A 12158-nucleotide genomic window follows, 5' to 3' on the forward strand; every position below is an offset into this window, starting at 1 on the left:
AAACTAAGCACTGATTAGACTGAGACTAGTCGATAGCAGATTCCTTAAGCAAGCCTGTGAAAATGCACTACCACATAGTGAATGGCATAAGAGCAGACCCAATGTATCATGGGTCTCTACGCAGAAGGCTCATTTAGAACAGTTAACACATAATAAATAGTCTATGCCTGGTAGAGTCTGGTAGAAGGTAAGACCTAGTTGCATGTCGGAGGGACTTGGTATGTAGTCTCTTCACATTCAGATGGTATTCATATCTAAAACGTTTGATTAAAACATTTAGTTTAGGAACAAACGTGCGCACACACACACACACATACACACACATTCTGATTGGAGGAGAGTCTAAAAGCGACCTCCAGATTCTGTTAAGGCAGCAACTACATCCACAAAGTCCTTTCCTCTCTACTGCTGATTGAGTGTGCGTGAGTATCACTGAAAGTCTTGAATTTGTGTAGCAAAAAGGCCTAATGCTCCTCACCCATACAGGCACACAATACAGTTCAATGGGCAAAAGAGGCAGACACTGATGCCATCAAATACATGGATTTACAATGGATTTAGTTTATATTTAATATTCAGTTAATACTTAACCTGAGAACCAACATTGTGCATGTATGTCCGGAGTTGGAAGAGGGTCGGGGGGTGGAGTTGTAGATTTTTTACATGAAAGGAAGAACCTGATACAGGGGCAGCATTAGAATCTTGGCATCATAGACACACAGACACACACACACACACACACACACACACACACACACTGAATATCCTGCCCTTCCTATGTCTTGATACAGTGTCAAACTTGCCTGTAAAAACATGCAGAGGAACACAGAGCTGAATCCCTAAGCAATCAATGAAACAGCCATTGATGCATCCAGATGTACGTAACTGGCACACAAACGCACGCACACACAAACACACCCTGAGGAAATGAGACAGTACAAAAAATGATGGCATCCAGCATAGAAACCCACACGCAGGTATGAATCATCCTAGTCGGAATACTGAGCTGCCCATATGTGAATGGCGCCCTCTAGCGGCCGAGTCTTTGGTATACAGCTGTGCAACGACAACCAGAAGGCTTCAGCTCACAACGGACACAGGTCATGAGTGAGGTTTCGTGTGACATACTGGCCACCTGATTGTACACATGCAAAACAACGACATAACATTACCCTCAACACCCAATAAAACAAGGAAAAATAAAAATGAAAAGAAAAGACAACATAATCATTTTAAAAAAAAAAAAAAAAAAAAAGAGTGGGCCCTATTCCCAGTCCAGCTTGGTCTGTAGCCTTCTGAGAAAGAAATTAAACTTATTGTCAAAATAAAAAAAATGTAAAAAAAACTATGAAGACAAAGAAGACCTGAGCGCCATGGCGGTCGGCGCTCCCCCACGTCCAGCGTTACGGATGCAGCCTGGCCCTGCCACTCCTGCGGGGGGTCGCGACCCCTGGGCCCGGCAGCATGAGGTATGTGGTTAGTGTTCGTCTCCACGGGTGGAGAGTCTGAGGTATCATCTTTGGAGTAGAGCCTCTCCAGGAACCGTGTTAAGATACAAGTTTTTTTTTATATATACTTCCGTCTTCTTCTTTCTCATTTTTAACATGTTTTCCTTTTAATCTTTGACAAATACACAGGTCCGCTGGAGACACGAGGAGTCTTCCTGAGAGCGAGCACTTCTTTCTGTGCCGTGCCCTCTGCCCAAAGAGAGGGCGGCCCCAGGACAAACACACTAACTCTACTCGCCAGGAGAAAGGAGAGAAGCGGCCGCAGCCAAGAGAGAGAGAGAGAGAGAGAGAGAGAGAGAGAGAGAGAGAGAGAGAGAGAGAGAGAGAGAGAGAGAGAGAGAGAGAGAGAGAGAGATCTCCCTCATTTGGTATCAGGCAACTATGTGCATCATGTGACTCAGTGACTGGCTGACTGAGTGACTGGTTGACAGCGATTGGTTGAATGAGTGATTGGCTGACTGACTGACTAATCAAAGCCCCGTCGGGGACCAGAATTCACATTGGTCAACGACAGGCGGGCTGAACTGGGTGGCAGGGGTTGGGTTACGATGCTGTTATCCTGAAGGGTTCCGGAACACAGGTTTAACATTTGAACACCCAGAACCCAAATCTCCACCTTCCTCCCCCCACTTCTGAACCTTTTTTTTAAATAAAAAAGTCTCCTTCTACATAAAGCAAAGAGCAGCAGTAGAGAATTGAAGCCCCTTGAGGTTCAAGTGTTTCTGAAGTGATACAAAATATTTACCTTTCTTCCTGAATTATATATATATATATATATATATATATATATATATATTTCATAAAAAAGATGGGGGCAATGATTAGCTATGTCCCCTTCTTTCAAGCAACTTGTAACATTGTTCAGGCAGCCTCCCATTGCATGCTGGGAAAGCTTACACTGAGGTATAGTGAGGTATTTTTTGAAGGGGGTGGGGGTGGGCACAGGTGAGGACTTATGGAAAGATGGTAGGGGGTGGGGGGATGGAGGGTTGCAACCCCAACCAACAGCGCCCTTACCACCCCCCCCCCCCCCTTACCCCCCTTCTGGCGCTGGAGAGGATTGTGAGTGCTGAGAAAGAGAGCCGTTAAAACCAAAAGATTCCAAAATAAAATCAAATAAAACCACAACCTTCTCCTGATTACAATGAAATCAAGTAGGATAAGAAGTGAAGCAGAGAGAGAGAGAGAGAGAGTTAAGAGTGTGACTCCAAGAGGTCTGATCTGAGGTATGTAAAAAGAGGAAACCACAGAAAATGGAGAAGGAGAGGAGAGGACAACAAAGTGTCATTTTAAAAACACATGTCGGAAACACAACAAATGGCAACAACAACAACAACAAACACAAAAAAAACACTGAAAAAACAACAACAAAAAAACTATCCAAATAAAATCAAAATAAAAATCTTCAAGTTCAGCTGTGAACACCAGTCAGCGTGTTTCAGGCTGAACGAGCTGATTGTGTTTAGCGTTTTGCTCCACATAGACACTGTGTGTGTGTGTGTGTGTGTGTGTGTGTGTGTGTGACCGTAACAAAGAGAGAAGAAACAGAGAGAAAGAGGAAGGGGTCAGCATGTATGTGTGAGGAACTGAAAAAGAGAGAGAGCAGAGAGTAGAGTGTGTGTGTGAGAGAGGTTAAAAACATGCACAACAAAATAACTGCATGTATGCTTGTATATGTATGTATTTATGTGTGTGTGTGTGTGTGTGTGTGTGTGTGTGTGTGGGGGGGGGGGGGGGGGGTTGTATGTATGTGTCTGTGTCTGTGCATGTGTGTGTGGACAGCCATGGTCGACAGGAGCATTGAGGTACTGGTTGTACAACAGTTTTGATTTTTTTTTTTCCTTTTCATATAGAAATGATGTACTGGATATACCAGGCCGAGTAGCGAGCCTGGGCAGCGGGTGAAGGGCCTCCCCAGACTAAGGGGAGCCGCTGCAGGAGGGCTCCGCTGAGCTGGGCCCCTTGGAAGAGGCACTGGAGGAGGGGCTGTGGCTGGAGGGGAAAGTGTAGATCCCACTCGGACCAGCAGAGGTCACTGTAGGGGCCACAGATGCGGCCGGCGCAGCAGACTTTTGGGCAAACAGTGTTCCTGTGAACACAGAGGGAGAGGGAGTAAGTCTGCAGATCTGACCACACACACTCTCTCACTACAGCAGGCAGATGACATTCACTTGACGTGTGTGTGTGTGTGTGTGTGTGTGTGTGTGTGTGTGTGTGTGTCAGGGTTGTGCACAATTGAATTGCAATTCTGCTTCCTGTTTGCTACCTCAATTGAAATGCAAGTGAAATTCAAGAATTGAATTGGAATTTAAGAGCCAGCCAGTTTCAATTAAATTCTGGAATTTTGCACAAGCCTGGTGTGTGTGTGTGTGTGTGTGTGTGTGTGTGTGTTGCGCGTACCTGAGTATAGAGTTCCATTGACCTCTACAGACACACTGATGCTGGAAGCTCCAGAGGTGCTGATGCTGAGGGAGAGGTCCTGCTTGTCCTCAGCTGTAGACAGGATGAGAGAGAAGCAGGAGAGGAGAGGAAAGATGAGTAGAGTACAGAGGAAAGATGAGTAGAGTACAGAGAAAAGAGAGAAGAGAGGATGATTAGATGTCTTCTCTACACAAAGCGTAGGTGCTCTTGAATCAGGTAGCACAACACTCATCTGCATTAAAGCACAATCATTGCCATGATTCCCAGTGGACCAAAACCAGTGATCAATTAGAACCAAAACGGATGGAACATAAAGGGTCCAATAAAGGGCCACAGTGTGAATGGGACACCAGTAGGCCCAGCAGGAGCGTCCTCCCAGAGGCTGTGACCATATATATATATATATATATATATATATATATATGTATATGACTGTGACCCTGCTGAGCTCCACATCACCACCCCAACGACACCACTGCACTCATTACTGCACTGCTGACAGACAGTAGTTTAACAAATATGTCTAACCTAATGTGCAGTGTGTCTCAATGTTCCCCAATATCGGTTTCCGACCAATTCCATAGTCTGCAAGCTAACAAAAACCACATGAAGCCCAAAAGCAGAACGCAGGAGAGCCTGGAGAGCACTATTATTATTACACCCACCCCCTTTTCCATCTTCGCCGTCTCCATGTCCCTCTACCCTGCTAATAAGACGGCAGGAAACAGCATGTGTTCAAAGAGCCCTTCCTTCGCTCTGTCTATCATGTTCTCAACTCTCTAAAGCTCCACTGGGCTGTGTGCGCCACTTTGGTCATGAAAAGTCCAACAGATATCATTCCCAGTATGTTAAAGGAACCATATGTAAGATTGTGGCCAAAAATGGTACTGCAATCACTTTCAAATTACTGTAGAGCGGTGTATCCCTCCCCCTCCCCCCTGACTTGAGGTTGCCAACTCGGATGCCAAAACACTACTGACTTTGTGATTAGTAGATAGGTGGAGGGTGGCGCATCAGGCCAAAACACAACATGACATGACAAAACACAACATCAACATCAGTTGAGGGCTGCAACTTCACTTTTTAAATGACAATATCCTGGCCAGACTACTGTTGTCAGTGATATAAACATTTGAAATGAACATGATTTCTTAATGTCATGTTCACGGCCCATTTTAACCTCTGTGTGTATGTCTGTGTGTGTGTGTGTGTGTGTGTGTGTGTGTGTGTACAGGGTGTTTTATGAGTGTGTATATGGTTCGATATGGCTACTTTATTAGCATGACTGTTAAGATAGTGTTGCCAAAGCACAACGGTCAATAAAAATATGATTGATAGTCATATTTATCTATATCTATATTCACATAGACTGATAGTGAACATGCATGTATCCAGGCTGAGTAAGGATTGTTCAAAGTCTACCCAATCTACACGGGCGTGAATGAATCATGCTACGCACAGAAAGTTTGGCGCGTGCTTGCACAGCAAAATATGTTGTACAGTCCTCTTAGCTGAAGCAGGGAAGAGAATTCTTTCTTAAGAATAGGTTTCTTAAATATGTGCGCAAGCCTTGTGTTTATTAGTGCATCTGCATAACTGGTACAGACTAAACAGCTCGAAAGGGTTGAATGGCAGGGTCGAGTGGGTCACCTCTGACGTTGCCCAGCCGCAGGTTCATGGGGACCTGAGAGGCCATGGCCAGCAGGTTGTGGTGGAAGGCCTGCTGCAGCAGCCTCTGTTGCTCCTCAGCTAGCCGCGCCATCTTCCTCTCTGGGCCCTCCGTTAGCCCCGCGGCTGCCGCAGCCGCCGCCGCTGCGCCGAAGCCCGCCATCCCGCCCAGGCCTGCGGCCATGCCGCCCGTCTCCAGCTTCTCCCGCAGCTGCTCCAGGGTGGTGGCCCGTGCCAGGCCTGCCACCTGCTGCTGACCCACGGACAGAGCCAGCTGGGAACGGCCCGCCAGCATGGAGGAGGCCATGTCTTCTGGGGGGGGAGAGATAGAGAGATAGAGAGAGAGAAAGAGAGAGAGGAGATGGGGGAAAGAGGAAGAGAGAGAGAAAGAAAGGGAGAGAGAGATATCTTTTTATTTATAGTAATTCCCCCCACCCCTTTGTTCATGATTATTCATGAGTGTGTGTGTGTGTGTGCGTGAGGTAGAGAGAGAGAGAGGGAGAGGGAGAGAGAGAGTAAGTGTGTGTGTACTCCACTCATATGCATGTATGTTTATTTTCCATCTATTTTATTTTATCATTAAACCTACTCCATGTCAAATCTTTTTCTTTCCTTGATAATTTTTGTTTTGTGATGTTACACATCATATTGCAATATTGTACCTTTATAGTCATGCCAATAAAGCCCTTTGAATTTGAATTTGTGAGAGAGAGAAAAAAAGAGAGAGAGAAAGAGTGAAAGAGAGACAGAGAGAGAGTTTTACCATGAGTTTTACCATGTACTGACACAACCAGCTGATGACCTACCATGTGACAGGGACTTAATGAATGTTTATAATAGTTGAAATGTTTATAACAGTTGAATATACAGTAGGTGAAATATTCTAAAGTAGTTATACATCACTCATTGACTGTATATACAGAAGTATAGTATATTTGTCAATCATATCACTATATTCATTTATTTACTTTGTATTTCATCAATTAAAGTTGTATCCCAAATAATTCCACCAGGACTTATAGAATTATTCTATACTTCCTTCTAAATTCTTCCTTCTGGAATTTACATTCAAACCCCTTATGAACATAAAGTCTACAGATAGTTAAGCAGCATAGTACATACTTTGATGAAAGGTCTCCACACACACACACACACACACACACACACACACAGCAACATATCAAGGGTCCCCTGGGGGTTGTGTGCGGACCTGTGTACTACAGTACATGTACATAAGAGTGGCCGTGTCAGCATTCCTGTAAACAGAACCAACAGATGTCACACTCTGGTGATTGGGGCCTTGGGTAGTTGCCGTGGGAACGTCACTGGCCCCTGACTGACCCTTGAGCTCTGATCTCTGATTGGTGACTTGACACACCTGGTTCGCCATAGCCACCCCCACCTGGACCCCCTAGACCTCTCTAGGCTTTCATCTCCCTTCCCTCCACCTCCTAACTACATACACAACTCAACAAACACATTCCCAATAGAAACACTACATGGCCCAGTCAAGAGTTATTATGCAAATCTGAGCAGCTCATAAAAGAGCTTTCACAAGGGCAGGTTTTGTGAAGGGGCAAACATACCTTTAACTTCCCTGTACTAAATATGACTGCTGATATGGCTTACAGTTCTTTCTTTAAATCCATGTAAATATGTCAGTTCTGTTTGGGAGTGGTGAGAAATGAAATCCTAGCTTCTGAAGAAAATAAAGTGCAGTTCTATTTGTTGCCAGACAGAGGGAGCTCTTCGCCCACGCACAGACCTAACACATGTGCGCAGCGCACAATCCTCTGCACCGCCCAGCCGTGTCCCTACCCAGCGCTCGCTTCGCTGGCTGGCCTTCTCCGTTTTTGCCGCATGACACAACTGCTTCCCTCCCATCGCCCTCCTCATTGGCCAAACACGACCAAGCCCCCGTCCTTTCCTCTCTTCTCTAATTGGCTGCCCGAGCCACTTCCACTCACCGACTCCTTTCTTGAGGGAGGGGCTGGAGGAGGCCTGCATCCCGTTGAGGGCCCCCGCGGCCCCGGCGCCCAGAGCGCCCATGTGCATCTTGGGAGAGGAGAGGATGTGCGGGGCAGCGCTGGGCGAGGGGGAGAAGCGGAACACGCTGCTGCTGTAGCTGGGGCGACGGCCCTCGCGCCGGTTGCTGTCGATGGCGGCCTGCAGCTCGCTGGGGGAGCTCAGGCCCTTACGCTCACACTCGAATGGGTACAGGTACTTCATGTATCTTGAGGAGAGACGGGGGAAACACACACACACACACACACAGACAGTACACACACACACACACACAGACAGTACACACACACACAGACAGACAGTACACACACACACAGACAGACAGTACACACACATACAGACAGTACACACACAGTGCGCACACACACAAATGTGGACGAACACATATCAGTCACAGACAGTACGCACACATGTACACACACAAACACACACACAAACACACACACACACACAAATACACACACAAATACACACACACAGGGTGAGAGAGGGAAGGAAAGAGGTAAACCTGTTACTCACAAACACAACGACAGAACCAGTATCGACATTGCCTAAGACAACACCAAAAGATAAGGCCAGGTCATCTATACAGACAAATACACATCCATTGCCATGTCAAATTGCAATGGAAATGAACAATAAAAGATCAGAAAATCAATATATTATAAAAAGGTTAGATGCATTAAAAGAGTTTAAAGAAAATAGAAGCTGGGAAGAGAGTACATTAGATCAGCTAAAGGGCAACTGGTTGTCTCAGTTCTGCTCCGTCTCCAGCTCCAGTGCAGGCCGGCATGCAGGCTGCCGGCAGCACAGCTCCTGAGTAGGAGCCCGCATCAGGGCCAACGCATTTCCTGCCCACATAAATCAGGGCCACCGCGCAGTGGATAATGGAGGGGCCGGCTGCAATCGATGGCACGCACCGTTCCGCTCCGCTCCACTCGACTCCGCTTAGCACCAGCATGTCCATTAGAGCGGCGAGCTGGCATGGCCTCGCCAAGACATTAAAAATACATCCAGCATCGCCGTGATTACCGGAAAGTAAATGACCATGGGAAGGGCAAGCAGGGCTACCGGTATGTGGAGGGTGGGTTGGTGGGGGGGATGAGTGGAGATGAGAGGGTGTAAGCAAATGATGGAGAAAAGAGAGGAAGAGATGGAGAGAAGGAGGGAGGGAGGAAGAGAGAGAAGAAGGAGGAGAGGAAGGGGAAAGGAGGAGCATAAATACAGGGTGTAAAGGGACAGGGGATAAAGATGGTGACAGAGAGGGGGATGGAAAAGATATTAAGGAAGAGGTGGACAGGAAGAGGAGAGAAAAGAAAAGAAACAGATGACCAGAATATCAGGGCAGACAGTGAACAAGGGAAGAAGGATTGACAGAGAGATGAAAAACAAGAAGAAAGATGAAAAACATGAAAAGACAGAAAGCCCACAGCGCTCTTTCCTGCCGTTCTAATAACACTGTCATTGTGCCCTCTGACCCTCAAATCACATCAATAAATCAATGGCATTGACAGCTTTCTCCACACACACACACACACAGCAATGAACAGATGAAATGAGGAAGAAAGGGGAAGAAATATTGGGAGCAGAAAGAACAAGGGATAAAGAAAGCAATACAGATAGATGTGCAATCTAACCATTGTGCACCGAGTTGTGAACAGTCAGATAGAGAAATTGTCCACATACTTGTGTGAATCAGAGGTGTGTACATTGATTACAACAAGAAGAGGAACATCTACAGTATAACATAGCTGTAAGTATGTGTATGCACAGTGTACCATCAAAACAGTACAGTGTACTGTATACACACACACATATTATGTATGTGAATATTAGTGTGTGAAGCATGAATGTAGTACTGTTGATGAAGTTAAGAAGGTTGAGCCTTGGCTACAAAGCATTACTATTAATGCTTGAGCTTGGAATCTTCCGGTAATATATCATCATCAACTGTTTTTTATTCAGGGAGAAATTGACTGAGCATCAAGCTCTTTCACAGCAATGCCCTGAGTTACAAAACAACAACAATAATCAAAACAACAAAACAACAACAATAAAAGATACGAAAGACAAAAAATAATAATAATAATAATAATAATAATAATAATAACAAAAATCAAATAAAAATGATAATAATAAATAGAAAGAAAAGAAGGGGAATGTATAAATAATAATAATGATACAAAAGGTCTAAATATCAGTCAAAGCAAGAACATTGTGCAACAGCCATATCATCAATCATACCCTTGAATTGGTCTAGTAACACAAACCAAATCTAATTTCAATAACTCTTGCAATTTGTTCCATTTATTAGATGCAAAAAAATTAAAAGCCAATTTACCAAATTCAGATTTAATTTGAGGAGTTTGAAGAGATATAAAACCCTGTGAGCGTGTATTGTGGCAGACTGATTTTATGTTCAGAAGAGAAGTTAGGTAAAAATGTAACTTTCCCAGTAATGCCTTATAAACAAAAAGGAGGCAGTGCCTTTCCCTCCTATCATAGAGGGAAGACCATCCTACATTTTGGTATAATTTACAGTGATGAGTTTTAAACCAATCTCCAGTTATAAAACGTAGTGAACTGTGGTAAACTGCATCAAGTGATTTCAGAGTGGAAGGGGCTGCATGCATATAAACAATGTCACCATAGTCTAGGACTGACATTTTAGTTGCTTGAATAATGGTCATTCTTCTTTCTAAAGAGAAGCAAGACCTAATCCTGTAAAGTGCACCTAATTTATTTTTTACCTTTTTTGTGAGATCAAGCACATGTGTTCTAAATGATAGTTCGTTATCTAGCCAAATGCCCAGATATTTGTATTGAGAAACTTGCTCAATTTGTGTCCCATTTAGGGAACAAATGTTATAGGCATCAAGGTCACACTTTCTCGATCTAGTAAAGATCATATATTTTGTTTTTGCTTCAATTAGAACCAGTTTAAGATCTTTCATATATAGTGTGCCACTGTAACACCCCTGATAACTTTCCAACTCTTGAACACACACCCTGTTTAACGTCATACACAATGGTTAAACTAAAACTAAACTTAAGATAAATATAGCCTTTGACTTTATAAAGTTGACCTTATGGCTTTATAAAGTTGACCAAATAAATAACTGTTGTTAGGCGTGAAAGTACTATGCAGCCTACTTTTTAGCTGACCAAATGCCCAAAGCTGCAATTGGAAAACGGAAAAATATTGCACGCTTTGTGTTCAATGCGGTATTTGACAAGGGATGTCATGGGTAGGCTGACGTCATTAAGAAGGGCTTTCTGTTCCTGTTTATGTAAAGGTTTTACATAGGCTCAATAAGGATACACTGCATGTAAGGCAAGCTTACATCCATTAAAAGCACACATTTTGTGAATAAGCGGGTCAGGTGTCATTTTGTTGCGGTTCGAGTTGCAGTTTAAAAATGGGGGGGGGGGGGGGGGCGCGGGTGTATTAAGGCCACGCATAGTGTGTACTATGGAATACAACCCTAGTGGCACCGCTGTCTCTTACTGTGTGCAGAGCGAAAATGCAGAGCTGGTGATAGAGTTCGGGATGTTGTGAACTTGGTTATTTCTTTCTTGATCATACACAAGGTCTGAGGGTGTGTGTGTGTGTGTGTGTGTGTGTGTGTGTGTGTGTGCGTGTGTCTATTGTCTCTTACTGTGTGCGGAGCGTGAATGCGGCGCTGGTGATGGAGGTGGGCAGGTTGAGGCCCTTGGTGATCTCCCTCCAGATCTTCTTATTGATGACCTCCACCAGGCCGCCCTTCTCCGTCACCAGCTTGTACAGCTTGTACAGATCCAGAACCTGCTTGGCCATGATAGGGATGCGGTTGACTGGAGTCCCTGGAGACACACACACACACACGTTAGTCAAGCTTATCTCATCTGATGAGATCGGTTGGTTGACTTTCCACTGCATATTCCATCTGTATCACACACCTACATGGGGCGTAGGACAGTTCCTCATGCGCTAATGTATTCCATGCATATGAAAGAAGGGGAAAGCACAACGTAAGAACCCAATGTATTGCTCTGAACAGAGACCAAGACCAGTTCCGGGTTATATGTGTCAAGTATCTAAAGAACTCAAAGAGGCACAAATGCAGAAAAGAAACCCCTTCCGACTTCTATGCCCTTTCGTGTTTAGTAACATGATGTCCAATGAGGAAGTAGGAATTCACATGAACTCAAAGCAAAGACAACTGGTGATAAATTCTGGTGACTTTTTCCTGTAACAGTCACAGCACAGATGATGTACAAAGCGCTCTAATTGATCTAGGAAATGATGAACAAAAAAGGAGACCATTCTATTTGATTTGAATAAAATGCATGGTCATGATCAACAAAAAGACAACAGTGAAATTGAACTGGGTTAGGGGTTGGTGTGTGGGTGTGTGTGTGTGTGGGTGGGGGGGGGGGGGGGGGGGGGGGGGGGGGGGGGGGGAGACAAGGAGCATGTTGATATGTATGTGAGGAGTGTGTTAGTGTGGAGACAGAATGTGTGTGTGTGTGTGCGCAATTGAGAGGGAGAGAGAG

The 12158-nt window shown here is 44.7% G+C and overlaps 1 protein-coding gene across 4 annotated transcripts in view; it reads right to left on the reverse strand.

The window, feature by feature from the left end:
• Positions 1 to 3222: 3222 nt before the first annotated feature.
• Positions 3223 to 12158, reverse strand: part of LOC121682517 (AT-rich interactive domain-containing protein 3B-like) — a 60979-nt gene continuing 52043 nt past the window's right edge. The window contains exons 5-10 of one of the 4 annotated variants that reach the window (XM_042062676.1): positions 11282 to 11465; positions 7565 to 7830; positions 6260 to 6283; positions 5580 to 5906; positions 3909 to 4001; positions 3223 to 3597 (exon numbers count right to left, since the gene is read on the reverse strand). In XM_042062676.1, the coding sequence (XP_041918610.1) occupies positions 3428 to 3597; positions 3909 to 4001; positions 5580 to 5906; positions 6260 to 6283; positions 7565 to 7830; positions 11282 to 11465 (1064 nt within the window). In that variant the 3' untranslated portion in view covers positions 3223 to 3427. Of the gene's footprint in view, positions 3598 to 3908; positions 4002 to 5579; positions 5910 to 6259; positions 6284 to 7564; positions 7831 to 11281; positions 11466 to 12158 lie in introns of all 4 variants that reach the window. The other 3 variants (XM_042062675.1, XM_042062678.1, XM_042062677.1) reach the window with 3 other exon arrangements.

Source organism: Alosa sapidissima, chromosome 14 (assembly GCF_018492685.1).
Source record: "Alosa sapidissima isolate fAloSap1 chromosome 14, fAloSap1.pri, whole genome shotgun sequence".
NCBI classification, from domain to species: domain Eukaryota; kingdom Metazoa; phylum Chordata; class Actinopteri; order Clupeiformes; family Clupeidae; genus Alosa; species Alosa sapidissima.